This window comes from Haliotis cracherodii, unplaced genomic scaffold, assembly GCF_022045235.1.
Source record: "Haliotis cracherodii isolate W230 unplaced genomic scaffold, xgHalCrac1.p SCAF_14, whole genome shotgun sequence".
In the NCBI taxonomy this organism is placed as follows: domain Eukaryota; kingdom Metazoa; phylum Mollusca; class Gastropoda; order Lepetellida; family Haliotidae; genus Haliotis; species Haliotis cracherodii.
In genome coordinates, this window is record NW_027266269.1 from 15,112,107 (window position 1) to 15,130,115 (window position 18,009).

Sequence of the window (18,009 nt, forward strand, 5' to 3'; positions counted from 1 at the left end):
GGCCTGATATTGCTCGACTTGTTCAGGATTCTCTTCAACAAAACAACGTGAATGTCTTCCCCTGGACGGCTCGCTCCCCTGGTCTTTCACCAATTGAGCACATGTGGGATATGAGATGGATCAGTGACTTCGACGTCAACCACATGTTCCACAGACACTCCAGGAACTTTGAAACATGCTCCAGCAGATATGGACAGATATCCCACAGGACTTTGTGCGACGCCTGGTCCATTCCATGAGACAAAGATGTGTTGCTTGCATCGCAACCGGAGTTGGACACACACGCTATTGATTTGTAAATTGACATTTTGGAATGTTCATGTTTTTTTTTATGAAATCACGCATTTTCTGAAATCAGTATGGCAAATTAAACAATTTGAACACATACAGGGGTCTTTTATCTGTTGCAAACCGAAATTGTTTCAGGTTTGGTAAAAAACATAACTCTGCATTAAATCTTATTCAATGTCACAGGAACTTTTGTTGTTCAGTATACATCAGGAGACCCCTGACAGCCATGGACCGTGACCAGGGAACCTATCTGCCCATTGCTTGGGACTTATTGCTTTGATTATTGTCCAGCTGCCTTCCATTTGTCCATTGCCATTTCTATTGCTTTTAACTATCAATGCTAATTACCCCCTGCCTCCCGTTTGCCCATTTTCCATTGCCTAATTCCAGTCAGTGATAATTTAAGTCCTGCTGTCACCAATCCGCGCTAATTAACTGCTATGCGTTGGCTTCTATTTGTCCATTAATCACTTATCAGCGCCAACTGTTGGCTTCCCATGTTCAGTTTCCACCTTTGTCATGTTATCATTTTTGTTGTTCTTATAGGTGAATATGTTCACTGCTTCATTGCATTTTGTCACCTGATGAAGGAGTAAGTATATACTCCAAAATGTTGTGTTCCTCATAATAAAGAAGTTGACTTCCATAAATTCTCTACTTTATGTGTATCTTTTCTAAATGCAATTCAAAGGCTACATAAGGCATCTAAACCTCATAATCTGACATGTAAATCAGAATATTTATGAATACACTATTGCTCTCAATAACCAAAGAGTGCACTATTATGATTATATTTGTAATTACATACAATCATGATTCTTCATAAGAGAAGGTCACTTAAACCACAAAACGCCTACAGTTCGGTATGACTAAACTGTCAAATGTAGTCAAAAGTAACCAAAATTGAATATGATCGAGATATAACCAAGAAATATCTTCACTCATGGCATGAAGACAATAATGTGGCAATGTAGTCATGTTGCCTTCCACACACACTTCTGCATTTGTACGCGACAGACATAGTTCAAAATTAACGTAACGGTTATTAGTTTAAAAAACAAACAGTAAATGCACTACTTTTCACGGGATTTTCTATCTGGTCCATTACTTGATTCTCTGGTTTCATCAAAGACAACCGTCGCCTAGAACGCAACAGACAACGCTTACTGTTCACGCACGTTGTGTGAGTGGCAGGTGTTACCGGTAGGGCTGGATGGATTTACCTGTTCACTGATAAATAATTAAATTTGTTGATTTCAGTGATCCATTCATATAATTTTCACGGCTATTTTGCTGTTGCGCCCAATGGAATCTGTATTGGCGAATAATCGAGACTGGTTGTTCTCTGGTGTTGACGTTTTATAACTTTTTAAAAAATATTTTCTGCTGTTATCTGCTGCAATACTGAATTTTTAGGGTCGTGCCTATAAGATGTTACCACATTTATAGACTGTAATAATGTGTTATGGTATATAATAGGTTTTAAACATACTTAGCTGTAAATATGCTTTGGATTTATGTCGCTGAAAGGAACAAAGTCTTTGTGTGTTTAAACTCGACACGTTAATGACATGTAATGCATGTCAGGGGCTCAATATCCCAAAATATCAGCATGCTTTTAACATGTTCATGAAAAGTGTGGAATATAGTTATTGGTGGCATTCATTAGTTACCCCCTACCACTTGCGAGTCAACACGAGGTATGTTTACATATATCTACTGTCGTTATATCAAGAGTCTAGAAGAGTCAGAATAGATATGTCAACCGTTGTGCGATGTCCAATCGAAACACATTGAATACTTAATTATTCGAATATTGATCATGCTTGATAAATACAGAAGCAAGCAAGAGTCGCAAAGGGAATGTCGAAATGTAGGCACAGCTTTCTTGAAAAGTACAGTCGCCTTGTCTTTAAAGAATCCTGCTACATCATTGCCCCCAGTATGTGAAGTGGCATCCATGTCTCCAACTGGCACACTTGAATCAATAACACCAGTATCAGGATGCCGCGAACGTTCAGCCGACTTAAAAACTGTTGATGGTGCAAAGTTGATATTGGCGGTGGTAGATTTGTCAAATGAGTAGACTCAACATTTCCTGAAAGAGGATTGCAAATTTGTTGGTGTCAGCGACAGGTTATAACATCTTCAGCCAAGTTCACAAACAAAATGTTTATCAACAATCATTTTCCCGCATATGCGTATGACGGAGGTTGTTGTAAACTTTAGTAAGTACAAGAACGATGAAATGACAATGTATATACATATATATACCCTGTGGTAGGTGGGTTGGGAACGAAACATGGTGAGCAAAGCACATGGCACTATGGTTATGGGCCGGGAAGGCCAAATTTGAATATCAGATAGTCCCGGCAAAGCCGAACTCATCATACGAGGGATTCTTCTGTTGGTACTACGAGCTCAAAATCGATGAACGCGGTGACCGATGAATGCATACCGATTTATGATATAAACGAGGCGTACCGAAATACAAGTACATAAGTACAAACACGCTTTATGATACATCAATTAATATTAAATAATGTAAACAGATCACGAGATTATCAAATTACAGGCAGTGAGTCGACTCACGATGCGGAGGTGTTTACAGGAAAAGCGCTTAAGAGGATCAAAACTATTATAAAGTTATTGACTCTGTTTACATTTGTAATGAGTCTGCTCACGATGTGGATGTGCTTACATATAAAATGCTTGTTGTAGAAGATCAAACAAATAGAAAAGCTTTCATATGCAGACTTTTAGCCATTTTAAGAACATTAACGGTGAACACCCTATGGAGAAAATTAAGTTTTAGATTATGATGACATGGTTTTGTATAATGACATAACCTTTGATGAAATTAGACGTAAACCTGAAGAAAAACTCTCAATTGTTTTGATATTTGGAAGCGTGCATAAAAACGGGAATGAACTTGTTCTCCTTTCATTTGCATGGTACCGGGAGCGCCACGTCCTATGTCAATGCACCATGTTTGAGCCCATACTGGTCCCGGGAACGCCAAGAGGACCTACACCGGCACTATAGCGAAGCCACGCAGTAACAAAATAAAATATGCCCATGTGGATTGTTCCCCTTTACTTGGACTATGGAGTTATCTCCCTTACACCAACAAAACGTTTAGGCTATATACACTCTTCAAAAAAGGAAACGCACAGGTAGACTTTCAGTAAATTTATTGTACCTAATAAATTCGATATATCTAATTTAATATCATAGATACAAATATGAACTTTTGGAGCTCGATAGTCACATGTCGTACAAAGGGATAGAAAACTGTTCATTGTCATGTCACTAAAGGCCACAAGGTTGCGCTGAACTCGGGCAGCAGTCACGGCTCTGCATCTCCTCGGCACCTTCTCCTTTTTCCTGCAGAATTCTGCGACATTCTGCCTGTAACGCGGGGGAGTTGTGGGAGTGTTTGCGGCGTGTTCTGATGTTGACGTACACGTCGATCGAGTTCATCCCAGAGGTACTCGATTGGGTTGAGATCTGGGAATCTTCACGACCAGGGCAAGACGTTGATGATGGCATACTGTAGGTAGTCTACGGTGACACGAGCTGTGTGCGGTGGAGCGTTGTCCTGTTGAAACAGCTCCCTCTGGCGCTCAATGATTTGAAGAAGATGAGGTTGAAGAATTTGTTTCATGTAGCGATTTGCTGTCAAATTTCCCTGAACCACAACCAAATCAGATCTCGTGGTGTAGGGTAGAGCCCCCAAAACCATGACACTGCCTCCACCGAATTTGTCGAATTCATGTTCAGAGAGTAGGGCAAAACGCTCTTTTCGACGACGATAAACCCGTTGTCTTCGATCTTGCCGGTGAAGAAGAAACCGTGATTCATCGCTTTACCACACTCGTCTCCAGTTTATCAATTCCAAGGCTGTAAGGTATGGCACCAACGCAAGCGTCGCTGTCGATGGACCTGTTGCAAAACAGGGACAATAACTGGTCTTCTGGGTCGGATTCCAGCCTCGCGAAGATGGCTCGTGACAGTCTGGTCCGATATCCTCCTCAAACCAGGGATGCGTCCTGTAGCGATCCTGTGCAGGCGTGGTAACTCTTGGTCGGCCGTTTCTTGGACAGTCTGCAGTGGAATTGAACTGCGTGTATCGGTCCCAAAGGCGGCAAATCGTGCTGTGGTGGACGTTGAAGTGGCGTGCAACAGAAGACTGCGATTCCCCTCTTTGGATACGTCCGATGGTGATATTGATCGGCAGCGCTGAGTCTCGGCATTTTCGAACATGAAAAATGTTGTCAATTGAATGACTAATTATAAGTTTATGCTTGCCTTTTTATAGCCACTACCACGAGTTACGAATGCCATAACTTGCGCGTGCATTTTGCTTTTCTGTTTTCCTCCATGACATTTTTGAACAAGTGTGAAAACTATGCCGTTTAATACATTGAAAATCGACAATGGCTGCGTTTTGACTCACCGTTTGTCGAATATCAGGCCACCAACATTTTCCAATAACATATATCCAATTTATATACCGGATTTCTTTTGTGTAGTCAGGTTCAATGAACTACATACTAGCTGTGCGTTTTTTTGGGTTTTTTTAAGAGTGTACTGTTTAAACAAATCTTGCATCAAATGCTACTTTAGACTTAAATAACACAAATATCATGTGCAGCTCCAGTTTATATTAGTAATATTATTAATCCAACTGTTTTAAATGCTTTTTGGAAGGATGCAATGAAAATGTGGCCATTATATTGAATTGTTATTTTTTAGGTAAGTGGTGGGATTATTTCACAATCGCAATGGAATAATAATAATAGTGTAACAGGTTGGTATAATGTAGGTGGAAGAATACATTTTATCAATGATATATTGCAAGACTGTAATTTAGATGAATTTAGAGAGAAATATACCTGGGCTTGTAAAAAAGTTCTAAGCCTAATGAACAAAAGCAACAATTGTGAAAGTGTTTTTCATTTTATTTTTCAACATAATCCCCAGCTTTTCAATGCACTTCTCATATCGAAAGTGAAGCTTTTCATTCCCATTCAGGAAGAAGCACTCGCTGTATGAAGACATAATCAGCATATTAACATAAACGAAACAATGACTTGATGATAGATAACATGACTTATATAAGAAGAGTTATGAGAATATGTATTAACACAGAATACGTTGAGTGTTCGAACAAAGCTGTTGTCACACACAAATATCGGGAGGCACTTGCTGATTCTTCTAGACGTTGGTCGACTTGATCTTGAATGTTGGTGGAATGCATGGTTGAAATCTGACGTACTCACAAGATTATGGGTGTCGTTGCCGATGATTGTCACTATTGCTTGTTTTAGGTTGCTGTCTTGTTACTGCGATCGGGTAGGCTGGGCTGCTGTCGTGTTGCTGACGATTGGGTAGGCTGGGCTGCTGTCGTGTTGCTGACAATCGGGTAGGCTGGGCTACTGTCAAATTGCTGACGATCGGGTAGGCAGGGCTGCTGTCGTGTTGCTGACGATTGGGTAGGCTGGGCTGCTGTCGTGTTGCTGACAATCGGGTAGGCTGGGCTACTGTCAAATTGCTGACGATCGGGTAGGCAGGGCTGCTGTCGTGTTGCTGACGATTGGGTAGGCTGGGCTGCTGTCGTGTTGCTGACAATCGGGTAGGCTGGGCTACTGTCAAATTGCTGACGATCGGGTAGGCAGGGCTGCTGTCGTGTTGCTGACGATTGGGTAGGCTGGGCTGCTGTCTTGTTACTGCTATCGGGTAGGCTGGGCTACTGTCATATTGCTGACGATCGGGTAGGCAGGGCTGCTGTCGTGTTGCTGACGATCGGGTAGGCTGGGCTGCTGTCTTGTTACTGCTATCGGGTAGGCTCGGCTACTGTAATATTGCTGACGATCGGGTAGGCAGGGCTGCTGTCGTCATGCTGACGATCGGGTAGGCTGGGCTGGTGTCTTGTTACTGCGATCGGGTAGGCTGGGCTGGTGTCTTGTTACTGCTATCGGGTAGGCAGGGCTGCTGTCGTGTTACTGCGATCGGGTTGGCTGGGCTGCTGTCGTGTTGCTGACGATCTGGTAGGCTGGGCTGGTGTCTTGTTACTGCTATCGGGTAGGCTGGGCTACTGTCATATTGCTGACGATCGGGTAGGCAGGGCTGCTGTCGTGTTGCTGACGATTGGGTGGGCGGGCTGCTGTCTTGTTACTGCGATCGGGTAGGCTGGGCTGCTGTCGTGTTGCTGACGATTGGGTGGGCAGGGCTGCTGTCTTGTTACTGCGATCGGGTTGGCTGGGCTGCTGTCGTGTTGCTGACGATTGGGTAGGCTGGGCTACTGTCATATTGCTGACGATCGGGTAGGCTGGGCTGCTGTCGTGTTGCTGACGATTGGGTAGGCTGGGCTGCTGTCTTGTTACTGCTATCGGGTAGGCTGGGCTACTGTCATATTGCTGACGATTGGGTAGGCAGGGCTGCTGTCGTGTTGCTGACGATTGGGTAGGCTGGGCTGCTGTCTTGTTACTGCTATCGGGTAGGCAGGGCTGCTGTCTTGTTACTGCGGTCGGGTAGGCTTGGCTACTGTCATATTGCTGACGATCGGGTAGGGTGGGCTGCTGTCGAGTTGCTGACGATCGGGTAGGCTGGGCTGCTGTCTTGTTACTGCTATCCGGTAGAATGGGCTACTGTCATATGCTGACGATCGGGTAGGCAGGGCTGCTGTCGTGTTGCTGACGATCGGGTAGGCTCTGCTGCTGTCTTGTTACTGCTATCGGGTAGGCAGGGCTGCTGTCTTGTTACTGCTATCGGGTAGGCTTGGCTACTGTCATATTGCTGACGATCGGGTAGGCTGGGCTACTGTCTTGTTACTGCGATCGGGTAGGCAGGGCTGGTGTCATGTTGCTGACGATCGGGTAGGCTGGGCTACTGTCTTGTTACTGCGATCGGGTAGGCTTGGCTACTGTCATATTGCTAACGATCGGGTAGGCAGGGCTGCTGTCGTGTTGCTGACGATTGGGTAGGCTGGGCTGCTGTCGTGTTGCTGACAATCGGGTAGGCTGGGCTACTGTCAAATTGCTGACGATCGGGTAGGCAGGGCTGCTGTCGTGTTGCTGACGATTGGGTAGGCTGGGCTGCTGTCGTGTTGCTGACAATCGGGTAGGCTGGGCTACTGTCAAATTGCTGACGATTGGGTAGGCTGGGCTGCTGTCTTCTTACTGGTATCGGGTAGGCTTGGCTGCTGTCTTGTTACTGCGATCGGATAGGCAGGGCTGGTGCCATGTTGCTGACGATCGGGTAGGCTTGGCTGCTGTCTTGTTACTGCTATCGGGTAGGCAGGGCTGCTGTCTTGTTACTGCGGTCGGGTAGGCTTGGCTGCTGTGTGTCTTCATCTTCGTTTTTCCGCCATCTTTTAGAGGGGATAACAGACAGGAAATAGAATTTCTACGTACTCTTGAAACTTATTGAAACAATTAGGTATGTTAGATAAATGAAGTTTTAAAGTTGAAAAGTATTGAATAACACTTTCATTGACATTGTCAAATGCGCGTGTAATCTGAGCTCAACTATTGTGGTGTCATACAGCTGATCCATGTCGTAGTATAATATCATGTACACACGTGGTTTGCGTTTCAAATGAAAATTCTCTTTGACTGAACTAGAACGCAGTACATCTCGATTATGACAACATTGTACATCATATCACGGGGGTTCAGCTGCATGTACAGCTACAAACCCAGATATTTTGTGATTCACGACTAGACCTATATGAGCCTGACTTGTTTGGAAGAGAAACACCTCACAACAATGCGATTTTTGTGGCAGGATTTTTTTTTCAACGGTCTGAAGCATAATTATTGTTTTCTATAAGATCCCCTATTTTCGTCACATATACAAGTATTAATTTCGAATGGTTCAATAACATAAATAGTAATATTAGTTACACACAATATAAATAACACTGATTTCTGATTGGCATAATGTGTTCATTGTAAGTGGCATGTCGTTTTGATGTAAAAAGTATTCAGTATGAAACAGTCTGCATATGAAAAAATAAGTAACACTTCTAGGGATTTACTTTTGACGTAAAAACACTAAAAATCAGCCATGTCTCAATGAATGTATACTTTGACAAACATGTGATATGTCTATCTTCGTAATGTTCATCTAGATTTCAACATAGGGCGCTCTCTTGAAACATTCAGGTCCTTCCCGATTACGATTAATGTAGAATAGTAGCAAACTTAGTAGAATACCAGCACTTTGTTTTAGATTTCCAGTTTTTAAAACACAAAATCAGAAAATTGCGTCAACGTAAAAAGGACGTCAACAGTTTGTGAACGGGCCAGACACTTTGAGGGGAGGCCACTATCGTATGACAATAGTTCCGTGAAAGTGTTATCTTCGCTGCAATTAAAATATCACTTTTCTCAACTTCGGAAAGCACAGTCTTTCACACTTAAGTATATAATAACTATTTGCCCACGCACGTTTCGTTTTAATATGCTGCAATCCATTTTTGTTATTCCCCACTCCCTACCAATAACGTTGGCAGTACTTGGCATGCGTGCCTCACCTGTTTTGTTATTAGTTGTCAGCAGATTTCATCCCAATATAATTAATGAAAGGATATGTTTACGCTATGGTTTATTAGATGCTGGTTAAAACATAAGATTGCATAGCTTTACACAGTTGTGGTCAACAGTACATGCCTTGTGAACCAATCATCACAACTAGAACACTGTGATCTAATACAGAACAATGCCTAGATCTAATCATATATTTTCTTTCTTATATAAAATACGAGTTTCATGACTGGTTTTGACTGTTAGCACTTGGATGTTGTACATGTAATACACAAGAAACCAAACAATTAACAATTTCGCTGGATCGTTTTAAGAAATGATTTATTTTTCACCAGAAAACTAAGGGCGTTTTGACCAAATTGCCTCGTCCGTTTAGCGCAAGTCCGTTTTCACTTGCACCCGAGTTGGTACGATACATGTTTACATTCGCAACCGCAACGATGTCAGAGAGTGGAAACTCAAGAGTGAATTTGGTAAAGTATTTGATTAATTAATTTTCACGTGTGGAGTAGAATTCGAAATTATTGTGTGTATGTGTGTGGTTCTCAATCTCTAACAGCGCCCTGAGGCAAATCAGTAAGTAGGATATAGATCTGGATCTAGGTGGTGCCAAAACAAATGTGTACCCAAGTGATTTTTTACCCAAAGACTATATTGTACTGAAGAAAAGAAAATACTATATATTTCAGTATATCATTATATTTATAGTATTGCATGTATATTGTATGTTTCGTACGCAACGAAAATGGCGAGGCTATCTCGTACGGGGTACTTCAAATTCTCGTCAGATTCTTTCTTGTCACCCAATCTCACTCTATGTGCAGTCACGTACAAGCACTAAGCACAATATAAACACAAAGCTGAACACTTTTCCCACATAGGGCTAAGCCTAGTAGCTGAATCGCAGGTCCTTTTATTCCTGCAACCTCCCTGATAAGCTGGCTTGTGGTCAGATCTTCAGATTCACATATCTTTGATAGTTTCGAAGTTGGCCTAGAGTCTAGATATACTTGTCACAACCTCCTTTGTGTCCCTGTTTTGTCGTTCGTCCAGTTGGCCAACAAACTTTTGCTGGCGGAATAGGCCTAGGCCTACTCGTGGAACAGCCATGTAGGGATACAACAACAGATCTCAAGGCGCATGCAAATTTCAATTCTTGCACTCAGATTACTTGTTGTTTTGAGGTTTATTTGAAATGCGGGAACGATATGTCACTGTTCCTCAAAGGAAGGTAATTCTTTTATGGGCCCCTTTTCCTTGAGATTTCAGTGATTGCCTTCAAATTACAAGGTGCATTCACATCACAAGGCAAGGGAGGTAACCCATGGTGTACTTTCAAAATGGAGGCAGTATTTGAGGCTATAAAACTTTCAGACACAAATGCAATAACCTTAAAAAGTACAAAAATGGAAAGAGGTCCACATTCATCTCTAATGTTATGTCTTGTGTAAGAACTTCTCATGTTCACAATCTATCGTCTCTCCTGTGCCCAATCTCGCCCCAGTCAGTCAGCCCCCATGGAGTGGCAGTTGCACCCAAATGTTTTCCAGACGATGTGGCAGACCTTTGTCCACTTGTTTGCCACATGTTACAACCACCAGCTTCAGAAGTATGCATCACCGTTACCAGACGCTCTGGATTGGATCCGTCTAGAGATTCCTATCCACATGAAATTCAGGCCTGGATGTCCACAATAGCACAACACACAAACAGCTTTTGATGAACCAACTCTTTCCCACTTTTCCCATCTTGTACCTCTGAGATCTGTCTGTTCGGGATGTCGAGGGAGTCCACCAGCTGGGTCCTCTTGTCTTCACTCAGCAACCTGTCATTCTGGACGCCCATATCGGTACGCCTGCATGTTTGTTCTTTCTTTCTACAGAATGATTGCATTACACTCTGTAAGATCCTACCTTTCAAGTACCTCCAGTTGCAACATAATTTCAGACCAAGCCTTACCTGTAACCAGGTCCTCGGCAGAACACTGTAACTTACAATCTGTACAGTACGGTGGCATGACTTCACACTGTTACACCTTCCGCAAGCTCTTGGCATCCAAATTGAAATTGTGACACCCCTGACGCTGTCTTTGGTAGAGCTCTAGATTGCCCTTGTGAGAATATTTCACAGTGGTTTGGTCTTTTACGAATGGTGTACCCCTTCTTAAACTATCCCTACATTGGCCGTTCTGTACTACTTGTTGTCCATACATTCCTGCTACATTCTCTCAAAAATGTCTCTAAAGTATTGATAGGTGTACCGTCTGAATAGAGACTCGCTCTTCTATCAATTCATCCAATATTCTTAAGTTATCTGAACATCTTAATTTTGTGAACCATTCAGGCGATTCATCCAAATATAGCCAACACTACTATCACTAACTGGCATTGCAATCAAGTTTTCTCAAAACGGGCGATGCTTGTCAAGAGCGATGTCGCATGTGCCGCCTTGCCATTCTTCAGACTTTCAATGGCTTCACACATCCTTCTCCTTGGTCCATCATGCTTCTTGTTGCACCATCATGCTTCTTGTTGCTCCATCATGCTGCTTGTTGCTCCATCATGCTTCTTGTTGCTCCATCATGCTTCTTGTTGCTCCATCATGCTTCTCGTTGTTCCATCATGCTTCTTGTTGCTCCATCATGCTTCTTGTTGTTCCATCATGCTTCTTGTTGCTCCATCATGCTTCTTGTTGCTCCATCATGCTTCTTGTTGTTCCATCATGCTTCTCGTTGCTCCATCATGCTTCTTGTTGCTCCATCATGCTTCTCGTTGCTCCATCATGCTTCTTGTTGCTCCATCATGCTTCTCGTTGCTCCATCATGCTTCTTGTTGCTCCATCATGCTTCTCGTTGCTCCATCATGCTTCTTGTTGCTCCATCATGCTTCTTGTTGCTCCATCATGCTTCTTGTTGCTCCATCATGCTTCTTGTTGCTCCATCATGCTTCTCGTTGCTCCATCATGCTTCTTGTTGCTCCATCATGCTGCTTGTTGCTCCATCATGCTTCTCGTTGCTCCATCATGCTTCTTGTTGCTCCATCATGCTGCTTGTTGCTCCATCATGCTTCTCACTGCTCCATCATGCTTCTTGTTGCTCCATCATGCTTCTCACTGCTCCATCATGCTTCTTGTTGCTCCATCATGCTTCTTGTTGCTCCATCATGCTTCTTGTTGCTCCATCATGCTTCTTGTTGCTCCATCATGCTTCCCGTTGCTCCATCATGCTTCTTGTTGCTCCATCATGCTTCTTGTTGCTCCATCATGCTTCTCGTTGCTCCATCATGCTTCTTGTTGCTCCATCATGCTTCTTGTTGCTCCATCATGCTTCTCGTTGCTCCATCATGCTTCTTGTTGCTCCATCATGCTTCTTGTTGCTCCATCATGCTTCTCGTTGCTCCATCATGCTTCTCGTTGCTCCATCATGCTTCTTGTTGCTCCATCATGCTTCTTGTTGCTCCATCATGCTTCTTGTTGCTCCATCATGCTTCTTGTTGCTCCATCATGCTTCTCGTTGCTCCATCATGCTTCTTGTTGCTCCATCATGCTTCTTGTTGCTCCATCATGCTTTTCGTTTCCCAATCACTTCGGCAAATTACTAAAGTGACGATGATTTTGCTTAACAATATATATAGACAATACTACTGAGGTAGTGCTCACTCAAGAGCAAGTGATGCCTGGAAGGGAGGTAACTCGGTGCCCAAAAGGGAAATAACTCCACACTCTTAAGCTGCAATTTGTTCCACTAAATCTCTATTTATCTGAACAAGTCACATACTACACTGTAGGGGAAGGAGGTCAGCTTCTCTCTTACGTATATATATATATATATATATTAGTGACATATAGTCACAGTTAACTCAAATATCACTTTGACACAAGGTCTCTGAGATATGATGGTTGCTGCTTCACTCTGGTTGAAGGACAAAGCATGGGCGCTACAGGCTACACTTTAGATATCGTCTGAGATACTCTAATCATGGGAATCTGCTTGTCATGTGTTAGGTAACGCTGATTTATACTCTTCCCTTGGAGAAGACTGCGATTCTAGCAGAGTATCTGAACGTTCAGTCTTGTCACTTTGCAGTGCAGATATAGACATCCTGCGCCGGATATGATCCACATGCCTTCTAATCAATTTACCGAGTTTGATGTTTGATGATTGAACGGTTACACTGTCAACTTGTCCACTAATCCATTTCTTGCCTGAAGCAAAGTTTTAACCCACAACAATTCATTCACTTGAAATGTCCTACATTTCTGTAGAAGCTGACTAATCCACAAGTTTTCTGTGGCTTTTTTTTCCCTAAGACGTCAGGTTTGAAAATCAAGACCAATCGCGAAAGCCATGTGTGTCTGTGAAACAAAGTTGAAGGCGTAAGACTGGTGTAAATTGATAAGAAAACAGTAACCTGTGTAGTTAAGTAGCCAGCGTGTTACCTGTTGTCTACTTTAATCCATCTTTTATTATTGGAACTGTCCTTTCTGCTAAGCTATTACCAGCCGGGTGATGAGGGGATGTTGTCACATGTTTAACTCCATTCCTGGACATGAGTGTAACAAATTCTTCCCCAACAAGAGCTGTAGCATTATAAGTTACAATAGTTTCTGGTATGCCGTCATCTACATCCGGCAGAGCTGGTTCATGGTACCCTGTGCGGTTGATAATGACATAGGTACACATTCAATCCACTTGGAGTAGGCGTCAATCACTCTAAGAAATGTGTTAGCCATGAATGGACCAGTGTAAACCATGAGTAATCTTGGCCAAGGATGAGAGGGACACTCCCTTGCGTGTAGAGGAGGGACATTTGGACAACTCCAACAATATGACAGACCTGAGTTTCGGGTGGACTATGACCCTCAAACCTCTGATTAAGCATCTATTCAGAACAGACACTGTAATACGGCTCAAAGAGGTCATCCAACTTGTCACACTGCGGCCAACCTCGGCTCACATATTCTCAAACAATAGATAATGTTCAGTCCTTCCCAGTCTGGATACTTATGTCTGCAGACTTAGGGGTAATGTGTCCTATTCCTGAAGCATTAAGACTCAACTCTTCCACAGGATTCTCTGAGTCAGGCGCTGGCTATCTACTCAATGTGTCTGCATGGTATCTTGTGTACTCTTCTTGTATCAACATATGCAGTCAACAACACTGACCTCTGAACTCCCAACGGCTTGTGATGGGTCAAGCCGAGAATAATTCTTCTCTGCTTTAGTCAGTATCCCTGAAGCAAAACTTACAGGACTCTCTGACTCTCTGAACCATCAGGCAGCTTTTGGGCCATCGACAACACCAACTCCGTAAGAGGATGTGTTGCCCAGCAATGAAAGTGTTTTGTAGCTGTCAAAACAAATCCAGACATCCGATGTCTGAAGCAAATTCTTTGACATGTTAAACACTTTTTGTTTTGGTGTACTCCATGACCATGTCACTTTGTTTTGTAGCAACTTGTACAAGGGGGTGACAGTGTCAGGCAGATTTGGAAGAAATCTCTCTCATTTCCATCACATTTTCAAAGGCCTTACCTTCCTGATTTTCAGCAATAGCTATCTGGGCTATAGCCTAGATATTCCACTTCATCAGCCATACAGACGCACTTTTTTCTTCTCAAGCATAATCATGAAAATACAGCTTCTTACAATCAATGAAGAAAATAGAATACGAAGATGCTCACTGTCATTGATTCCAGAGTTAATCATATCAGCAAGATAACCAACTGACTAATCTAGTCCATGTAGAGCATCTGATGAAAGGTAGCTGATGCCAGAGATACTCCTAATGGCAGTCTTGTGTATCTAATGAGTCCTTTGTGAGTGTTGATCACAACACACTTTTGTGAATCCTCATCGAATACTAACTGTTGATACACATGACCCATGTCAAGTTTGGTGAACTTTTGTACCCCAGATGGTTACATGCACAAATCTTCCAACGGCACAGATCTAGCCTTGAAAAACCTTGAAGTTGCTTCTTGAAGCACATAGATATAAGCTTAGAATCCCTTAAGTGTTCGAGGATCTTTAATGTCAGTTGAGTGTCAATCTGTACGTTTTATAAGGTTCACCGAAACATCCCGTCAAAGTTCAAAGACTGTATCCATGCATGACCAAGAAGGTATGTGTCATACAGAACAGGAAGTTGATTTGACCGGTTATACTACAGTGGAAGTATCTTGCCAGGAGAGATTTTACTCTTTACTGATTGTCCCAGCTATAACTTCACATACTCGTGATGTGTTCAACATCGATGATGAGCATTAGAAATTGGCACCAGTCTTTGCCAAACTGCCCAATGGTTAAGGTATCATAAGGACTCGTGGAAATTTGCCATTTTTAAGAGTTTTGCTATATGTTAGCATTATAAGGACTAGTGGACTAAAAGTGTTAGTTTCTACCACTGGATGACTGAATACCAATTCCTGGTCTGTCTGCTCATTCCAATGATCACTGGGCTTCCCTTATTGAAGTTAAAAGTCACTAGGGTGCCCTCAACATCCACTGTAATGAAGCAGGGGTTTGGGTAGTTAGGGTCACCTCATAGCTGAAGGCTGAGTGCTACCATGAAATAGTGAGGACTCAAACAAGTCTTCCACCCCTAGGATTGCTGTGACCTAGTCCACGAGGGTTCCCTTGCTCACTACAGCTACATTTTCACCAGCCTTCCAATTCTGTGAATGGAATTTGAATCTCAGACATATTTCCGATAGTTTCGCCATGAAATCTTCTTTCAATCAAACTACAAGTCTGGTACAATGTTTTCTCCCGAAGTTTTGGGCTGAACCAACGCTCTGTTAAGTCTCAGTTCAAAATGATGCAAACAATATGCTTTTCTGCTTGTCTTCATCTGTCATTCCTTTTGCCATGAAAACGTGTCAAAACCTCACACCATTCCTCTCATGTGGACTTCAGATCCATGATAACTGGGAGAAATATTGATGATGGTATTTTTTTATCATTCCTTTTTGTACAAGTTCATCAGTTGTTCTAGACAGAACAACATCTGTACCCATTAATCTGGAGATATTTTAACAGGAACTTAAAATTGTTGCTGATGTCAACACCCGCAATATTCTTAACTGTGATGATGTAAAGTTTAGTGGGAGTACTTATATTAATGACCTGCCCTTTTGAAATAATTATGTCTTCAATCACTTCTTTATAAAATGAATATCATATGAATTGGCAAGGTCATCAAGGACTTCCGAACCATATACACACAATTGGTATACTGCTTGTATTTGTTTTTTTGTAGTTTAACGCCACATTCAGCAATATTCCAGCTATATGACGTCAGTCTGTAAATAAACATGTCTGTACCAGACAATCCAGTGATTAACATCATGAGCATCGATCTACGCAATTGGGATTCGATGACATGCATCAACCAAGTCAGCGAGCCAGACCACCCGATCCCATTAGTCACCTCTTAAGACAAGCATTGTTGCCATTTTGGAGAAACATGGGTTGCTGAAGACCTATTCCACCCCGGATCTTCACAGGCTATACTGCTTGTAACATGAGGCATGGTAATTAACCTCATTATACATGCACTGTGTATAACTCATCTATTTTCAGTAAGCTTCTGTCATCTTTTTTCTCTAACTGCTTTTAGCAGTGCTCCACAAATGGTTCGTCCTTCTGATTACACAAATGCGTGACATTGTATGTAGCACATAATGCATACCTCTGTCAAGATATTTCCTAACCGTCATGAACTAGTGGTAGATGCACTGATCTGGCACCTAAAAATAGCTTGTTAGGAGGAGGTGCACTGCAAGTTTCAATTGGAAATACATCATCAGTTCGCAGAGACCAAATTTATGTTTTAATGACTAGATATTTTGTTCAAATCTATAGATTTAGTATTGACTACATGACCAGGTGAGCTACAGTGCCATAGGCACTATTTTTGGCAGCTCTGAGCAGGGATAGACATGGCTGTAGTGCATTTGGTGAAAATCTTCAGGGACAATTTGATATGAATTACTACTCCGGAATGGTGACAACTTTAAGGTTTTCTTGGGCTTTGATCACTGCCTCCAGAGATTTCACTTAGAGGCCTACGGCACTAAGATTATTGACATTAAACATTATGCTTCCATGGACTTCTTCCACATGGCCCTGGGCATATGTCATAAAGAGGTCATAGATCAAGGTCACAAGATGTAAAAAACCTCTCACAATAGCATTGTCATTAAACTGGGTTTGGGCAAAGAAAGGTTAAAGTTTTAGTTAAAGGTCAAAGGTCAACTTTCAGGTTTTAGTATGATTTGTGTACTTTTGAGGTATACATTTATAATCCTACCACATGACATGCATGTTAAATGCTTTTATTTCAAAGGTTGGGGTCACTTTTGAGGTAATTGTGAAATGTAGTTGTATCATACTTTCTTTTGAGTGCTTAGAAGAGATTATTTAACAGGAAACTATGGAATTCTACGGTCACATGCCATGAGAAGGTCAAGGTAATGTTTCAGAATATTTTGAGTATTCCAACCATTGCTAATGAATGTGATAATGGTTGGGAAAACAATTAATGTCAAAATGTAACAAGTGGTGTCCTTTTGTGGTGACAGGGTGGTGAGCATTCACCAGCACCGGGAAGACCAAGGTTGGCTGGAGCAAGGACCAAGCAGACGTCTGCTGATGACATCCGCACTAAAGAAGAGCAATACAAGTAGGACACCAGTCTTCTTTTACCCTTGTTGAGGAAGAAATGTGGTCCTACACCCTACAACCCTACAACCTACAACCTCTATGGATACAGAATATTAAACTCATATATCATTAAAAAAAACTGATTTGAAATACAAGGAAAGCAAACTGTGCTAATCATCCAACAAAATTTTGTTTTACTTAAAAGGTGCCATTTAAGCTGCTTATCAAACATCACACACTGATATTAAATAACTTTGTATAAACTATGAGTTAACAGAATACTATCTAATATTTGACATCATATGGCATGTAAAAGTCATATATGGTTATGTGGAAGTAACATACATGGTGACACAAAAAAGCTTGCATGGCTGTCGTGAAATTTGAATTTGCTCTGTGAAGTGAAAATATAATCTGTAAAGTAAGGGCATTCTGCTGCAACAGTTGAATGTTGGGGCTCGGAGGTAATCAGGACATCAGGTAAATGTAAGATTTATTACC

General features: G+C 42.1%; 1 protein-coding gene across 3 annotated transcripts in view; it reads left to right on the forward strand.

Moving 5' to 3' along the window:
* Positions 1 to 9,242: 9,242 nt before the first annotated feature.
* Positions 9,243 to 18,009, forward strand: part of LOC139461027 (testis-expressed protein 9-like) — a 79,943-nt gene continuing 71,176 nt past the window's right edge. For 2 of the 3 annotated variants that reach the window (XM_071242513.1, XM_071242514.1), the window contains exons 1-2: positions 9,249 to 9,316; positions 17,427 to 17,527. In XM_071242513.1, coding sequence (XP_071098614.1) covers positions 9,260 to 9,316; positions 17,427 to 17,527 — 158 coding nt within the window. In that variant the 5' untranslated portion in view covers positions 9,249 to 9,259. Of the gene's footprint in view, positions 9,317 to 17,426; positions 17,528 to 18,009 lie in introns of all 3 variants that reach the window. The other variant, XM_071242516.1, reaches the window with a different exon arrangement.